The sequence below is a fragment of the Triticum urartu genome, chromosome 7A, assembly GCF_056163025.1.
Source record: "Triticum urartu cultivar PI428250 chromosome 7A, HENAU_Tu73, whole genome shotgun sequence".
NCBI lineage: Eukaryota > Viridiplantae > Streptophyta > Magnoliopsida > Poales > Poaceae > Triticum > Triticum urartu.
Genome location: NC_141879.1, coordinates 177,807,615 through 177,825,821, shown reverse-complemented (window position 1 = coordinate 177,825,821; position 18,207 = coordinate 177,807,615). Strand labels below are relative to the sequence as shown.

The 18,207-nt window shown below is 46.3% G+C and overlaps 1 protein-coding gene across 1 annotated transcript; it reads right to left on the bottom strand.

Annotated features, from left to right (window-relative positions):
- Positions 1-2,490: 2,490 nt before the first annotated feature.
- LOC125523132 (pyruvate dehydrogenase E1 component subunit alpha-2, mitochondrial) lies at positions 2,491-6,082 on the bottom strand. The gene is made up of 8 exons (XM_048688183.2): positions 5,196-6,082; positions 5,027-5,106; positions 4,533-4,610; positions 3,587-3,682; positions 3,427-3,498; positions 3,219-3,272; positions 3,055-3,120; positions 2,491-2,824 (listed from the first exon to the last, which is right to left on the bottom strand). Exons 1-8 carry the CDS (start codon positions 5,878-5,880, stop codon positions 2,780-2,782), a joined length of 1,176 nt encoding a protein of 391 aa, XP_048544140.1. The 5' UTR covers positions 5,881-6,082; the 3' UTR covers positions 2,491-2,779.
- Between the last annotated feature and the right edge of the window lie 12,125 nt (positions 6,083-18,207).

Genomic DNA, 18,207 nt, shown 5'->3' with positions numbered 1-18,207 from the left:
ACACGCCCCGGCAAGAACCCGACGGGCCTGCCCTGGAGTGGGGAACACGACCCGGGCGCCAGCTATATGGTGGTAACCCTACAAAAAAAGCTATATGGGTGGTTCGGCCGAACCTATTCACCACGGAAGCCTTTCACATGCATGAAAAATATCACGTACTAGCACTGCTAATGTAGCGAACCAACCTCTGGTTGAGATGGTTAGGTGGACAGTGGTATCCCCAACCCACCAAGGTTCAAATCCTGATGACTTCGTAAAATCTCAAGATGATATGCCGGCTCAGTCTTTCGAAGGTGCTCATAAGGATAGGGTGTGCGTGTGTGCTAATGTAAGGATTAGTAGTTGAAAGAAATTAAATAAAGTGGCTTCCGCCAAACATGTTAGGAGGTTTCAAAGCCTTCCGCTAATGCAAAGGAAAAAAACAGTGAGCAACGACTTTTCGCGCTCCATACTGAGAGAAATGAGGGATACGTAGTGGCTTCTAATTAACCAGATGATTGTCAGAACTCCCACAAAGTTCCCCCTTATTTGGATCCAGTTTGCGGAAAACCGAACATCCAGACATCCATTCTTAATTTCACTTGAATCTCGTTCAGTTCTGCTTGCAGGCAATGTTGATTGCCAATTGTGCATTTTATCTCAAAACTAAATGTACTAAACTGCCCTTTTAACCAAAGGGGCAAGTTGTAATCTTCACCATGATATACACCGTAAGTCGTAAACTTTCTTATCTTAAGGGGTGTACAAAAGAATAACTCTCACGGACATCAATAAACCTACACGCGCGGACGATTATGGAGGTTTTACTTAATCTTTCCGACTAGTCTCATCCACAACTTTCAATCCCAAGCACTCACATTAGCCAGTCCGTTGATCCCGTGAACCTAGCATTGCTCGTGGTGACATACTAGCATCGAAAATCATGATTTAACCTCTAAGAACAGCCAGAGTACTGGTGTACTACATACTCACTCAGATTCAAAAAATAACTGGAGTTCTAAGTTTGTCCAAAGGCAATCACGGCTCTCGCGGCCTCGTCGACCCTGCGAGCGATCGGCCGCGCCCCTCTGTGCCTCCTCCCTGAGCCCTCCCCCTTCCCTCCCTCCTTGCCGCCGTTGCTGGCATTCGGCGCTGGCGGTGGAGGCCGCTGGATATTCCCCTCTCGGGTTGCGCTGACGCGGGGCGGGGCGGCTCCGCGAGGTGCTCCTAGGCGGCGGCGGGGCTCTCCGGCGTGGTGATGGGCGATCTACTAGGCGGCGGCGGGGCTCTCCAGCGTGGTGATGGGCGATCTACTGGGCGGCGGCGGGGCTCTCCGGCTTGGTGTGGTCGATCTACTGGGCGGCGGCGCTGCCGTTGGCGGCGGAGTGACGCGGCGGCGTGATCTGGCGATGCCCGCTGGGCCCAGATCTAGGCCCTTCGGGCCCCATCTGGGTCTGAGCGGGCCGGCGACGGGGAGGGTCGTTTGCGTGGCTTCCGGGAGGCGGGAAGCGTTGATGGGCGGGTGGCTGTTGGCGGTGCTGGTGCCGCCCTGCTGCAGCGTGGCCGGCGGGGCTTTGCGGGCCTGATTTGGGCCTGGCCGGGCCAGGGGTGACCCGGTATGCACTGTTGCCGCGTACGGACTGCGACCGCGACGGTGTCGGAGGCACGGGCCTCCCGCACGACGGCGGTGGAGATAGTTCTCTCTCGCGCGACTTCGATGTTGCTGCTCCTGTCACCTGGTGCATCTCTCTCTATGCTCTTGGTCTCGTGGTGGTGATCTCAGCGAGGCGGCGTGGGTGACGTCAAGACCGTTGTGGTGCATGCTGGCGGGCGGTGAGGGGGCTGGTCGGCTTCGACCCGGTTGGACTGTGGGGTTTGGAGTGCGGGAGAAATCTCTTGCCGGCTCTTCCGGCTCCGATGTGGTGACATCTACAGGTGCCGCCATCCCTTCCTGAAGGGTGTTGAAGGTATCCATGCCTCACTCCGTTTCGCGTGTTAGAAGAAACTCTAGGACACTTTCGGGCAGCAGCGTCGTTGAGGTCGCATCCCTTTTTGGAGGTGTTGCTTGGTACACGGTAGATCGAAGTCTTGGTCTGTGGTAGGTCGATTCCGAAGGGCGCAGCGTTCACGGGTTATCCGTACTTTGTCGAGTTGCCGTTGTTGGCATTTCTTTCTTCTTCTTTATTCTTTCTCTTTTCTTTTGGCTTGTTGTGCTTCTCGCCCAAGCAATTGCTATGTGATCGGTGTTGGTTCCTTTGTAATACAAAGGCAGGGAAATCCCTTTTTAGGTAAGTTTGTCCAAGTTGGACCAACTCTATAGAAAAATTTCCTATGATTTACAACACCAAATACAGAACAATACGAAAATATATGGCATAAAGAATTTCAAGAGACTAATTTCATGTTCTAGATGATAACATATTTTTCTATCAACTGGAACAAACTTAAACAAGTTCGACTTGAGACAAATCGAGAACTTCAATTATCCAATTATGGAATGAAGGTGGTACAAATCAACTGCATCTTGCAAAGTAACTCATTTCGTCATCGGTCATCAGATTTGCATGATCTGTTAATCGACAGAATGCCTTAAGCAGACGACACCAAAAATTAAGCTGCATAGCCCAATTGAGATCCACAATAGACAGGGAAATGACTAGCACAATGCGGTACAGAGTCCGATTGTTCATGCGTCTCTATATACAGACTTATTTAGTGACAGAAACGTCCACAATACAGCTAACTACGTATCATACACCAGGCGAACAGTCTGACAGAGCCAAGCTTCTCGTTTGGCAGCCTACGGAAGAACGGTTCTCACCACCTTCCTGTCCACCCCAAAAGACTGCATCATGGCGAAGAGTTGGTTAGTTAAGATGCATTATCATATACAGTTCAGAAGGTTACTCGAAGCTAAATTGGAACTGTCAAGTCTACTCCATTGTCAAATGAGGTATGATCTCAGTAAGGCACTTGGAATAATAGTGTGATTTCACATTTTGAAAATATGACATACATGAATCGGTTCTATATGAAAAATAATACTGAAGCATATCATCATTGGCATCTGCTTACCTCCAGACCGCAGTCATTGACATATACATTCTTGAACAGCTCGGACGTATCTGGCATCGGGCTTTCCTGCAGGTATTGAATTGTACAAGGCACCTCATGAGCACAATTATTTCAAATAAATTGAATAACTTTTAAGACATCAGACGTGTAGCTGCATTTCATACCTTTGCTTTGGCAATTGCAGTGTCAACTTCCTTCCTGATTTCCTTCTCCATGTCCTAGAAGAAAGAATAGATTGTCACAGTGAAAAAAAGAGCATGCAGCTACTTAAGATTTTCTGCATTGTGCAATCCACCAAAACAGATACTATGAGATATCATTCTAGGTCATATGCTTTCTGATACTTAATTTTTTCTAGTTACAGTGCCATACCTTGAGCTCCTGGACTGTTGCCAAGTCATGGGTCAATAATAGCTTTCTGACCCGCTCAATTGGATCACGCTCCTGTTATATCATGACAAACAACTAAGCTCAGAAGGTCAATCTTTGGTAGAACACAAAATTCAAGCAGAGAGTTGCCAGCAATCTTGACCTGTCTTATTCCTGCAATCTCATCTCTAGTGCGGTAAGTGCTGCCTGGATCTGACATAGAATGACCATGGTATCTGTATGTGTCCATCTCAAGAATCTAAAACACCAGGAGAATACACAAAAACATGTTACCCAGTAGCTATCTTCCAAAATATAATCTACAGGGAAAAAGTTACTACAACATGTAACATCGCATTTTATAACCAGAATGAAAATTCTATCATGCTCTTTTAATGGCCAATTGAGAAACTAGACAATTAGAAGTACACTGAGTATGATTACACTTGGTACACAAGATCGCAGGTGCAAAATCAGCACTTCCCAGGGAAGGGGGAGATTCACTAACATAAAAGCACGAGAAGCCAGACAAACAATCAACAACTTGTAACATGGGTGAACTTTCCTCTCTTTTTGTTTTGTTCATGGTGACCAAATATAGAGTGATCCACTATAATAGACAGTGTGCATATCTGTGGTTCATTCTTTAAAATCCATATAAATCATAACAGGTAGAAAAAACAGAAACACCTCCCCTAGCCATGCAAAACCAATTTGATGGATCTCACAAGTACAAAAACTACACAAGGGTACGCCCCCCCCCCCCCCCCCCCAGAAGCTAAATGAACAACAATACAGTGTGAACAATAACAAAAATGGCATGCTCTTAATGTGTCAACTAGCTATCAACACTGAACCTGTACATACCAGCTAATCTAGTAGGGCATTACTGAAGCAGGGCAGCAGTCAATCTTAAGCTAGCACCAGAAAGACACATGAAAATTCAAAATTATCAACGGTTGCTAGCTATTAGTGTCGAACCAATCCAACAGAGGAATTATCAACCAGCAGCGTATTTGAATTTCTGACCCAATCCATCCCCGATGGATCCCGAGAAGTACACACACGCACAGGATCTAGTCAGAGTGACAAGTTTCCTGAATACTTACAATCGGTCCATTTTCAAGAACATGTTCTTTGGCAAATTTACAAGCCTGCTTCACCGCAAGAAAATCCATCCCATCAACCTGCATCAAACACAAGGTATTAAATAATGAAAATCCACGACCAGCATCCAGCTTCAAAATTTTCACTGGAAACAGGACACTTCAATGAAAGAACAACTGAACCTATTCAGTCTCAAGCTGATACTAGGTGGTGTGCTGTTCATCTATAAGAACAACTGAATCTGACAAATACAAACATAGTGTGGTATTCGGTAGTCCAAGAGGACGCGAAAATCAGAACGATTAGCTGCTCTGTTTCATCATATAATCCATATGGCAACATGAAAGATAACGGTGTAACAAAGCACCGAAAACAAAATTGCATTCAGTTCAAATAAAATTGCATTTAAAGTTCTCATCAACGTCAATTGAGCAGTTCATTTCATATGGACAGCAACTCTAAGGTAAACCAAACTGACAAGAGTCCGAGTCTGTACCTTCAATCCGGGCACATAGTCCCCGCGCTTGTAGTACGCGGGGCTCTTGGAGGCCTTCCACTCGGCCGTCCCCATCCCATCTGAACAAATCCAACAGTTAATTAATTATAACTGGAAATTGCACTGACGAACACTCTGAAGAATCTGAAGAGTCTGAAGAAGCACTGACAGTGGTTGTTCTCGCAGACGAGTATGACGGGCAGCTTCCAGAGCGCGGCCATGTTGAGCGCCTCGAAGAGCTGGCCCTGGTTGGCGGCGCCGTCGCCGTAGAGGTCGAAGGTGACGGTGCCCTCCTTCCGGTACCGCTGCGCGAAGGCGAGGCCGCAGCCGAGGGGCACCTGCGCGCCGACGATGCCGTGCCCGCCGTAGAAGTTGGCGTCCTTCTTGTAGAAGTGCATGGAGCCGCCCTTGCCCCTGGAGCAGCCGCCGACGCGGCCCATGAGCTCGGCGAAGGCCGCGACGAGGTCGCCCCCGCGGGCGAGGTAGAGGCAGTGGTCGCGGTAGGCGGTGATGATGGCGTCGCGGCGGGTGATGGCGGCCTCCATGCCCACGGCGACCGCCTCCTGGCCGTCGTAGAGGTGGCAGAAGCCCCGGATGAGCTTGGCCTTGTAGAGCGAGTCGGCGGCGATCTCCGCGCGCCGCATGAGCGCCATGTCGCGGAAGGCCGCGGCGAGCTCGCGCGGGGTGGTGGACACGTCGCGCGACGGCGGGTCCACGATGTGGGACGTGAAGGGGACCGAGGTCTCCACGGTGAGCGGCTCCGTGGAGTCGGAGACCGCGCGGGCCAGCGGCAGCAGCGGGGACGCGCGCTGGGCGGCGGCCGGGCTGAGGCGGCGGAGGATCGCCGCGGCCATGGCGGGGGTTGCTCTGCTCGCCCTCGCCGGGTTCAGGGGAATCTGCGGGATTCTGTGACAGGGCAGAGGAGCACTGGGCGGGCTGGAGGGGACGGGAGCGGAGTGGAGCGTCGACGAGGTAGTTGGGGAGGCGGGGCAGGGGCGTGTGGCGCCGCCGCGTGGTGCGGATTCGTGGGCGCGCGGTGGCGTGGCACGGAGGGGTGGGGCGCGTGGCGTGCCGAGCGTCGACGGGAGGGTGGAAAGGGCGCCAAACAGGAGCACGTACTACTCGCGTTTTCTCCGTCCGTGCGCGAGCGATCGACGGTCCAGCTTTGCGCCGACGGCTACAGCGGCGCCGTGTCACGGGGACGCTAACGCCGCAACAGGAGAAAGCGAGATGCGGTCGGCGTCCATTATGGCAGCACTTGAGCGCCCGTCGTGACGAGTTCGTGACCCCACGATCTGTCAAGTACGCACGACGTTGAAGCGGGCGGTTCCGTCACGTGATTCGGGCGTACAGTACGAACGGTAGGCACGGTTTCAGGCAGTGAGTAGTGGAGTACGATGCACGTTGTGCTGCTCGGTTGATCCTTCGAGTTTGCGGAGAATCAAACCTAACCCGTGACCGTGAGTGAATCGCGACGCTTTATTATTAGTAAAAAGTAGCAGTAAACAAAGGAGCCAAAGGGCACAGGTGTCTCGCCGGTGAAGCGACCAGAGAGTTCCAACGGCGACACATGGTCGTCCTCCGTTGGGCTCCGGCCGGCCGTCGCTCTCGAGCTGCCAACTCATGTTGTCTTGCCAACCGAGGTTTGATCAGTCAAAAAAGGCTTTCTATTTCAATTCAGCCGACTTTCTTAGCCAGCTCTGTGACGTGTGGGACAACTAGCTAGCGAGGAGACCCCGCAACAGAGTGACTAGTGGTTATGTTTGAAGTAAAAATGTAGTTGAGTCACTTATTTTGGGACAGAGGGAGCTAAAGTTAATACAAAATTGAGTCATTTATTTTAGGACGGAGGGAGGAGTATTTATCTCATTCACCCATGTTTTTTTAATTTGATTATATAGTTTGTATCAATTATATCTTTTGAAAAAATGTCCGGTTGACAAAATATTAGTACTCATGATATTTAAATCTTCAAATTAAAATCAGTTTTAGACATGTTTGAATTTTTTCAAATTCAATTTTTTTCCTTGCATGTTTTTATTACTATCGGTACTATTTCAGTTGGATATCGGTACTATTGCATGTTTATTGGATATCGGTAATATTTCATTTGGATATCAGCCTCGACCCATTGTTCGAATGGATCAAAATGGACAACTGACTATATTGTACTCCCTCCGTTCGGAAATACTTGTCATCAAAATAGATAAAGGAGGATGTATCTAGATACATCTCTTTCTATCTATTTTGATGACATGTATTTTCGGATGGAGGGAGTATGTTTTTTCGTTTGGATATCAATACTATTTCATTCAGGTTTCATTTCTATTTTTGGAGTTTTGAAATAAGTTTCAGATCATTTTATTTTGTTAAATTACTTTTCATAGTTGGGCTGAGTTCTAAAAGTATTATTTAAAAAAAAGCTCTTCTATACAATTTCATTTATGTGTCATTGCTATTTTAAATGTTTTCATCACTATTTCATTCCATAAATCATTAATGTTTCAGCTCAGATTTGATGCTATTGTGCTGCTGTGGTACTTGAGGAGGTACTCCACTTTCCGCTGGTAACTTGGAAGTGAAAACAAGTTGGTTGAATTTTATTTAAAAAATGGAACCAGTAGAAACCATTTTTTTCTAAAAAAGAGAGCACGGCAGGAAAAGAAAAGGGGAAACGGACCGGCATTTAGAAAAGGAAAAAAGGCCAGCCTGGCCAGCAATCACCTTGTAAATGGGCCTCTACTTCCTCGGCTTGTTGGGCTTTTGATGGCCTGCTCGTGAATAGTGAAGAAGAGCCGGTGGTCAGGAGCCCACGAGGGCGCTCTCGGAGACCCCGTTGACCCGCTGCGCCGCCTCCGGCCGCGCCCGCGCGCCATAGTCTCCAACCAACCATGGCTCGGATGTGAATTTATCCTAACTAGTTGCGCGCACAACTTATATCTCTGCCGTCGATTCAGGGTGCTGTCTAATCGTCATGCCCCACCATGTTGTCAGCATGCACTGTATTTCCTGATCATGTGCTATTCTATCGTGCGTATAAGAGGTTGTATTTGAACTGATGCGGGGCCACTGTCCTATAGATTCATCTGACAACGTGTCTTGTAGTGCCACGACCTATGGATTCCTCTCTCACCGTACTGCGCTTCTCTTTATCCTTCTATGCTCGTGTTTCGGTAGCATGCAAGCCCATGAAATAATGTTTGTTACGAACCATCCAGCTTGTTAGTTAGCACCGGACACGCAGTTGTTTAATCCTTCGATGATTATCTCGTATCACATATTTTTGTTATGTTAGATATAAAGTTCTTCGATCGCGATGCCGAAAGTTCTTCGATCGCAGCTGTTTTCAGTGTGCCGCATAAATTGCCATGGATTCTACCATGCATGTGATGAACAGATAGCTCCTCCCCCGGTAGATGCATCCCTTGTCACCCTTGGACACTCCACCACCAGTGTGTCATCTCATTTTTAAATGGGCACCAGCTTTATGACTGACATGCATCTCGCCCATGCTTTGGCCGTATCACCTTGTGCAGTCAAGTTGCTTCCAGGGACGGAGCCAGAAAATTTGTCCATTGGATTCACTCCAGACCTATATTTCATATAGCTTTATTTTGGTTTGCCAAAGTATGTACCAACTCTTGAAAAATTTCCTTATTTTTTGACTCTTTTGACTCATCATGGCCTCAAAAAGTTAAGCCTTAATGCAACAAGTATCTCGGTCAGTTTGCTTATCAAGAGCAACCTGAATTGACTGAACTTGATTCATCAAAGCAACACATCTTTCTACTATTACATTATGAAAGCTAATAACACTACCCTTACCCTCATGAGTATATAGTCTGCTTTTCTTGTTCCAACCGTTCTAGCCGTTAATTGCAAACGCACCAGTCCCAGCTTATCCCTCGTCGTAATTTTTGAAAAGGTAGCCGAAGAAGGCCTAATTCACTTTATCATTATACTCAAGTCAAGGACACTACTCATCAACAATCTAGATTAAATCTTCATTGAGTATCTCCAATCTTCCTCTGTGGATAATCAAAATCAGACGATGGCCTATAAGGTCCCCTTGTTAAATATTTGCACCTTCTCTCATCTTGCTTCTTTGGGTTTCTTGTGTACTTCGAAATTCTCATTCGATCATCCGTATCATAAGGCAACTCATCTAAGTTAATTTCTGTATGAATAGTAGGCTTCAGGAGACTTAACTGCAGTGACATTCGATGCACTTTGCCTAGGTCTAATTGATGACCTCGATGTGCCTATATCATTATCTTGATCTAGTGACCGATTTCCCTTTGAAAAATACCGCTCCATAAAGTAGATCAATCAAAGTGCATGGATTTCTTTATAAGACTAGGGCAAAACAATCATTGTTGTATTGGGCTATTAGGTCATCAGATAGAACATAGACAAGAGAGAGAGAGAAGATGCGGCAATGCAATCTAATTACCTCAACTTTTGGGATTTAATTGTTGCCGATGTCGATCTGTGGCTGCCTGCTTGCCGTGGTCATGCGGCGGTGGCCGAGTCGCCAAGCAACACGAAGAGGCGAGATGGGAGTCAAAGAAACGAAAAGACGAATGATGAAAAAAAAACAGACGATAGATGAGGCGTGCCGCGTGTGGCTGCATGTTTGCGTGACTCACGGACTCATGGTTTAGGCATGTGAATGGATTAGTGGGCTGTTGCCTTTGGGCCCTTTGTTCCACGTGAGATATATTTGTTGGGGTCAGACAAGATATTTTACTGGGTTCACGTCGCGTAAATACGTATAAATACAAACGTATCAAGCAAAATTCATTGGGTTCACTTGAACCCAATAGCTCTACGCTGGCTTGCTTCGCAGCGCACCTTGCTAGCCAAGACGCTTTTTGGTATTTTTTTGGCCGTACCATCAAATGTGCGGTGATCTCAAGTTGCTGCACAGCGCACAGTATTTCGTTCGCCACAGATACGTTTGGTATTTTTTCATAACATTTCACACGGAAGTAGATCGGGGACCCAAATTTAGTATCCCAAAATTCAGATTTTTTTTTATTTTTGAGTATTTTTTATGATTAATTTTTATATAGGGCTGTGGAGCACCCAAGAGCTCCTGTGTATTTTCCGTATATTGTTACTATATACGGAAATATTTGTCGGAGAAATAGATAAAAATAGATATATCTAAAACTAAAATATATCTAGATATATCTATTTCTACGACAAATAAAAAATAGTCCGTAAAGAATCTAATGAAACTAATTTGATGCTTCAGATGTTAATATTTTTTAATAGGCTTGATCAAACTTAAACTGGGCTGACTCTGTGCAAAATCCGAAACTTCAATTTGTAGTTAAAGGTGGCGCTACGAATCCTTTGTAGTTGAAGTTCTTCTACCTTGGAATGAAGATAGTATTATAATATTTTGGACATGCCAGCGCTTCATGATTTGTAGTTGAAGTTGATGAGATCCAACTCGGACTTCTACCTTGGCAGTTTATATCCTTAGTTGCAGGCCTTTTGTCGTAGACATCGCGATCATTGTAGAATTTGTTTCTAAAGAGCCTGACTAACATGACCAATCACTATAGCATTAAAGTTACTGGTGGTCGAGAGCAAGAGGCATGCATCCACGGTGATATGTGATATAAAGGTTAGTATCCAAAAAGCCCAATGAATGGAAGTTTTCAAGAAATTGTTATATAAATGCCCTCTAGATGAATAACCACACTGTAAGGAAAAGTCCTTCGTCGAACACCATATGAGTGTTCGGTGCTTTCAGAAAAGTCCTTCGTGTTTGAACACGAAAGCACCAGACATGCTATCTTAAAGTTTGTCATGCGGGGATCTATCCTTGTGCAGTCGCCGAGTGAATTATGTAAAGTCCTTCGTGTTTGTACACGAGCGCACCGGGTATGCAGGACTAAAGTTCATTAAGTGGGGGACTTGTTGGAAATATTAGCACTTTTCCGATTAGACTTATCCACGAGTAAGCAGTAAGTATGGCATAAAAGGCATGCATCTCATAGCAATACCTAAGCATATTAGCACGTACAGAACATAGAATCGAACCTTCTATGAGCAGCACATATATGGCTAGCATAAGTATGAGTAAACGAGGGATGAATAGATCATACCCTCCGGTTGGCCTGGCCAGCGCGGCGGCTGCAGCAGCAACCTCGGCGTCGTCCGTGGCCTTCTTCTTAGCGGCGGCGTCGTCGGCCATGGTGTCGATGCAGAGGAAGTAGTGGAAGCAGAGGTGAACAGAGTTGGGGACGGATCGGGAGCAGTCGCGTCGAGACGCTCCCCAAAAACCTCATTGCCGTTCTCCCAGGCAGGATCTCGAATGACAGGGTTCCGGAGGCACCTGCTCTCCCGACCGGCCGTGCACGCGGTCGTCGGGATGGGATCGCCGGGGGCAGCACAGAGTGAGGAACAGTAGATGACGGCTAGGTCACACGAGAGGGAGTGAGTCAACCGAACCGGGGGCGGACCCAGGACAAAAATGACCCGGGGTCCCATCTCTATCACATATATGTCGATCTCATGTAATTATGTAGATAAAAGTAACACACTTATAACAAACAATATACCAAGAATACAATATAACGTTGAATATGCTTACGAGAGATCTAAAATAAAGAGTTTCACTTGAAATATTAGTTGATAGCAGGAAATTGAACGTTGAAGAAGAACAGAAGTGTCCAGATTCTAGATAAAGTATCACCGATGACAAGAAAATGCAACACTAGATCTTGATTGCCTACAAATCAAAAGAAGCAAAACCACTTAGAAAAATATTAATTACAGTTGTGCAATAATAAGTCTGATAAACCAAGGGATAGACAACATGTTTTCTTGTCTCCGTTTTTCAAGAGAGCTCACAAATATTACTTAAACCAGAGGAGCGATCATCTTGCTCGGACACAACAATGTAAAGATGAAGGTGATGTCTAAGGTCCCTGAGTTCTCCATCATCAAAATATTTTGGATAAAATTTAGCAAGACTCATCAAATGCACTATGTTGAAATCACGAAATAATTCATTTGGGCTCAAAGTCGCCGAGCAAACAAGCAGTTCATAATTTTTCTCCGTGAAGCTATTATCAAATTCTTGAAGCAACCAATCAATAACATCATTAGAACAATCCACTTAAGAATAAGTACAAGGTTGAGAAGGCTCATTGGCCAAATATTTCCTTCTTACCAAATCTTGCTGATTTGGATGGTACTCATCAATGCTTCTCCTTTTACCTCGATCAATTTTTTTTCCTTCCCAATTGATCTCTTCTTCAGCTTGAAATGAATTCCTTGTATTATTGGCAGAACTCCATATCTGGAGGCATTATTTTGTCCATGTGGTGATGGCGGGGTGGGACATTAATCCCGTTCGTGCGGTGAGGCATTACTTTGTCCATCTGATGGTGGCGAGAAAGAGACATCATTCTGATTATGTTCGTGTGACAGACCAACATTTTCATCTTGCACTGAGGTTCTCCTCTTTTTTAGAAACCTTTCAATAAACCGAGCTTCACCTGAAATTTGTAATTTATTCAAATAATTAAAATTTGCAAGGAAGAAAAGAACTATGAATCATGTGTACACACAGAATACTTGAATTGCAATTGCACGGTTGTAACATAAAAATTATTTGATATTGTGCTGCCGTCCTAGAGTGTTGCAATATTGGTCTCCACTCGGTGCGAAATTATTTAAAATAGTCCAATTACCCAATACAATCAAAATCTTTAGTCTTATTCAGTAGCCCTAATTCCCTAGGGTTAGAGAAAAAAGCAATAATTAGAACCGGATATGCAATAGAGGCTGAGGCAGACCTCATTGGGTTTGGGGACTGATGCAGCGTACCTGTTCCTTCTTTTCTCCGCTGATTCGACGACTCGCCGTGATATGGCGATAGGCGGCGAGTACGGCGTACGGGGGGATACAGACGAAAGCCAAAGGTCAAGGGCCCAGAGCGCAGCATGTAGCGGACGAATAGGAAATCACGTATGGATCTATTGATCGATCGATCCACTGCGCGCATTAGACAGGTTGGACTGGGCCTTCGTCACGCGCTGGGCTGCACTTGAGTTGTGCTGGGTGGAGTTGTACGGGTGTCCCTCTAGAAAAATTAGGGGTGTCCCAGGGTACATGGGCTCTATAGGTATAATGTAAGACATTTTTTACCCGGTGTCCTGTGCTACCTGCTGGCACAACGTGGGCTCGCCCCTGAACCGAACTAGGTTACTTCACTGGCCAGAGCCTTCTTATATAGTCCGTAAGGAAGAAAGTCGTGGGCCTTGCGGGGGCCCACGACTGAGTCGGCCCACTCCCGGCAAGGGAGTCGTTGTTCCCGGCAAGCGTCGCACCCCGGCAAGGGGTCGACGAATCACGGCAACGAGGGTCCCAGCAAGGGGTCGACGAATCCCGGCAATGCAAGTGAGCCCACAGTCCAACGTCTTGGACAATGGCCCACATGTTAGCGACTCGTTAATTAATCCCACGTCTTGGACAATGGCCCACATGTTAGCGACTCGTTAATTAATCCCTGATTAATTAATTCATTCCTGAGCGGCAAAAATAAGCTTCGGCTCGGCTCATTCCCGCAATCCGAAACCCATGGTGCGCGCGTCGTGACGAGGCGTGGTGAGACGGGCGGCGGAGGAGGAGGAGCGCGCATGTACCACTCCTCTTCCCAAGCTCCCAATGGCAAGTGGTAGAGCAGCCCTTATAAAGGGGTCTCAACTCTCCTCAACTAGCAAGGTGGGACTAAACTTCCCACCACCTGCCATCTCATACATGGGCCTCAAGATTAACCAGGGATTAGTGTCTTATATGGGCCTAAGCCCATCCATAATCCAATAGGACTATCTTTGTGCAATCGCCCGGTTCTTTTAGTAAAGTCCTTCGTATTTGAACACGAAAGCACCGGGCATCCTATATTAAAGTTTGTCATGCGGAAAACTATCCTTGTGCAGCCACCCAATGAATTATCTAAAGTCCTTCATGTTTGTACACGAACGCACCGGGTATGCGGGATTAAAGTTCATCAAGCGGGGACTATCTTTGTGCAATCGCCCGGTGCTTTCACTAAAGTCCTTCGTGTTTGAACACGAAAGCACCGGGCATCCTATATTAAAGTATGTCATGCGGGAAACTATCCTTGTGCAGTCGCCCAATAAATCATCTAAAATCCTTCATGTTTGTACACGAACGCACCGGGTATGCGAGATTAAAGTTCATCAAGCGGGGACTATCTTTGTGCAATCGCTCGGTGCTTTCAGTAAAGTCCTTCCTGTTTGAACACGAAAGCACCGGGCATTCTATATTAAAGTTTGTCATGTGGGAAACTATCCTTGTGCAGTCGCCCAGTGAATTATGTGAAGTCATTCATGTTTTGTACACGAACACACCGGGTATGTAGGATTAAAGTTCATTAAGTGGGGGACTATCTTTGTGCAATCGCTTGGTGCTTTCAGTAAAGTCCTTCGTGTTTGAACACGAAAGCACCAGGCATCCTATATTAAAGTTTGTCATGCGGGAAACTATCCTTGTGCAGTCGCCCAATGAATTATCTAAAGTCCTTCATGTTTGTACACGAACACACCAGGTATGCGGGATTAAAGTTCATCAAGCGAGGGACTATCTTTGTGCAATCGCCCGGTGCTTTCAGTAAAGTCCTTCGTGTTTGAACATGAAAGCACCGGGCATCCTATATTAAAGTTTGTCATGCGGGAAACTATCCTTGTGCAGTCGCCCAATGAATTATCTGAAGACCTTCATGTTTGTACACGAACGCACCGGGTATGCGGGATTAAAGTTCATCAAAGGGGGAACTATCTTTGTGCAATCGCCCGGTGGTTTCAGTAAAGTCCTTCGTATTTGAACACGAAAGCACCGGACATCCTATATTAAAGTTTGTCATGCGGGAAACTATCCTTGTGCAGTCGCCCAATGAATTATTTAAAGTCCTTCATGTTTGTACACGAACACACCGGGTATGCGGGATTAAAGTTCATCAAGCGGGGGGCTATCTTTGTGCAATCGCCCGGTGCTTTCAGTAAAGTCCTTCGTATTTGAACACGAAAGCACTGGGCATCCTATATTAAAGTTTGTCATGCGTGAAACTATTCTTGTGTAGTCGCCCAATGAATTATGCAAAGTCCTTCATGTTTGTACACGAACACACCGGGTATGCAGGATTAAAGTTCATCAAGTGGGCGACTATCTTTGTGCAATCGCCCGGTGATTTCAGTAAAGTCCTTCATGATTGACACATAAGTCTTTCAGCAATGTCAACTCTTTCAAAAGTCCTTTATCTCGAGCCATATGAGTTCTTTTCATGTGCATTTTCGTGAACTACTTATCAAAGTCCTTCATGTCGTAACACATAAGCACCAGACATACATAAGTAAGGTATTATAGTGGAGCAATGTCAACTCTTTCAAAAGTTCTTCATCTCGAGCCATATGAGTTCTTTTCATGTGCACTTTCTTGAACTACTTGTCAGAGTCCTTCATCTCGTAACACATAAGCACCAGGCATACGTAAGTAAAGTATTATAGTGGAGCAATGTTAACTCTTTTTCTAAAGTCCTTCGTCTTGAGCCATATGAGTTCTTCATCTCGAACCACATGAATAATGTTCGTGGGCATTCACTCCAACTATTTGATGAAGTCCTTCATCCCGACTCATATGAGCTCCAGATATGCTTAAGTATCATAGCGTGGTCGATCATTTCCACTTCTTGATAAAGTCTGATGGGTAATAGGGTAGTTTTATGGGTCCTTTTGTGCTCAAGATGAACGACTTTATTAAAAAGAAATTATGTGCACTTTATCAAACTACTCACTAAAGTACTTCGTCTCGAATCATATAATCTCCGGATGTGCTTAAATACCGTGGCATGGTCGAGCAGTATCATCTCTTGATAAAGTCCTTCATCTCGGATCAAAAAAGCACTAGTCAAACGTAAGTAGCGTATTGGAGACGTCTATCTCGGAATAAATATGAACTAGTAAAACATGAGATAAGATCCTTTCATCACTAGACAAAGGAGCACCATCGATACTGAACGACATTGTATGACCATGCCTATACATTACTGCACGAGTCCTCCGTCCGATACTGAACGCACGAGATGGGAATGTGAGTGTGAGAAAAATCATTACTGTATAGTGCCGGCGAATTTGGCTATGAACTATGAACTCCTTCCATTTGCCCCGACCACGACGCTATGTCGGTTTGTTATCGCATCTGTCACACGGTGCCAAGATTCGGGCCATCGGCTAGGACTAGATGCTATAATGGCCAACGCACCTGCACCGGAGTTGTCGTCTCTCCACTATATATATCACAATAAAAAAATCAACTGGGCTCCATCATCTCAAAAATCGCGACCTAACCGTCACAGTTGTTGCACGGTCTTTGGTAAGCGACACAATATGTCTTATATGACTTGTATGACTTGTAACCAGGGGTTATCACGGCACTGATGGAGGCTCCTTGTAACTGTTGGTGTAGAAGCATTACTATATTGGAGACATCTATCTCCTTGGGACGACATTGTATGACCATGCCTATACATTACTGCACGAGTCCTCCGTCCGATACTGAACGCACGAGATGGGAACGGGAGTGTGAGAAAAATCATTACTGTATAGGGACGACGCCGCCGTATTGCGACCATGGTGAATTTGGCTATGAACTATTTACTCCTTCCATTTGCTCCGACCACGTCGCTATGTCGGTTTGTTATCGCGTCTGTCACACGGCGTCAAAATTCGGGCCATCGGTTAGGATAGATGCTATAATGGCCAACGCACCTGCGCCCGGAACTGTCGTACCTCCGCTATATATATCACACACAAGCAATCATCTGGGCGCCATCATCTCAAAAATCACGACCTAAGAGCATCTCTAGTGGCTTGTGCAAATGGTAAAAAACGTTTTCAATGGCTTGTCTATTGCGTCGTCTAAAATTTAGACAATGTCCAAACTAACTACCCGACGTCCACATTTAGACAACCAACCCACAATGTCTAAACCAAAAATGTTGGCTCATGAGCTAAGCCATTCACCAATTCGGAGCAATTGGAGGACGTCGGCAGGGAGGCGGCCGCGCCGGCGTTGGACACGGAGACTGTTGCGCCTGGACCGCCGCCTCATCAGGGTTGAACCTGTTGCTATTGTTTATTTCTCGTAAATTATATAGGGTGTTGCTAGTGTTGAACCTAAAATAATTTCGCGGCTGGTTTATTTTCTCCTTTATATGTCTTGCGGATGAAAAAAATAAATGAAAACAACTCAGAAATGACCAACATAAGATTTTTAGAAAATATAGATGCTAAAAGATACTATTAATATATATGAAAGAGAATATAGACATCATGTATATAGACAATCCGCTGGAAAACTTAGGTTGTCTAAAAGAAAATCTTTTTACACCATTTTGTATATGTAGATATACACTATCAAATTTAGACAGGCCACTAGAGACGCTCTAACCGTCACAGTCGTTGCGCGGTCTTTGGTTGGGCTGCCCAGTAGCTAGAAACAGGAGGAACACTAACCAGGGGTTGTCACGCCAAGATAGATTATCTCCCGCATTTTTTTTGCCAAAGAACATTACATACCCGTCTCATACTGTGGTATCTAGCAGTACCAGTCTCCCCTCCCCCCTCCCACCACCAAACCACCTCACCCTCTCCCACCACCTGAAGCCGTAGCCACAAGATCCCCTCGTCCTCCCCAACCCTAACCCTATCTCTGATCTGAATCTTTGGTTGGGCTGCAGGCTTGTTGTATCTCAGATGGCGTCCTCTTCGTTATCATCAGGAGCGCGCGATATACTTATTTGTGGTAGGTAGGCATCGATGGCGACTCCCCGGGGGACCGCGGAGGCGTCCGCCGCGCCCAGTCCTCCCGCCGAGGCTGCTCGGGCGGGCATCGACGGCCGCTTCTGGGCCCTATTGGCTACGGACGAAGAGGAGGCCGACGGAGATAGCGACGTCTCAGAGGGTTCGCCGCCGTCGCCTACGCCTTCGGATCTGGTTTGTGATCTGTTTCATGCAGGGTATGACGAAGAGGAGGTGGCCACTACCGTAGACACGGTTGTGCCGGTGGAGGATCCGGCGAGGGTTGGGCTTCGTCCGGACGAGAGGAAGGAATTGGTATGCCGTGTCGTTCACCGGAGA

What these genes read in the sequence shown, in the direction of transcription:
- LOC125523132 (XM_048688183.2), bottom strand. Translation starts at nt 5,880, where the DNA reads ATGGCCGCGGCGATCCTCCGCCGCCTCAGCCCGGCCGCCGCCCAGCGC. An exon ending in CGTCTGCGAGAACAACCACT is followed by an intron (nt 5,107 to 5,195) that starts GTCAGTGCTTCT and finishes GGATTTGTTCAG; the next exon opens with ATGGGATGGGGACGGCCGAG. An exon ending in TTCTTGAAAATGGACCGATT is followed by an intron (nt 3,683 to 4,532) that starts GTAAGTATTCAG and finishes CTGGTGTTTTAG; the next exon opens with ATTCTTGAGATGGACACATA.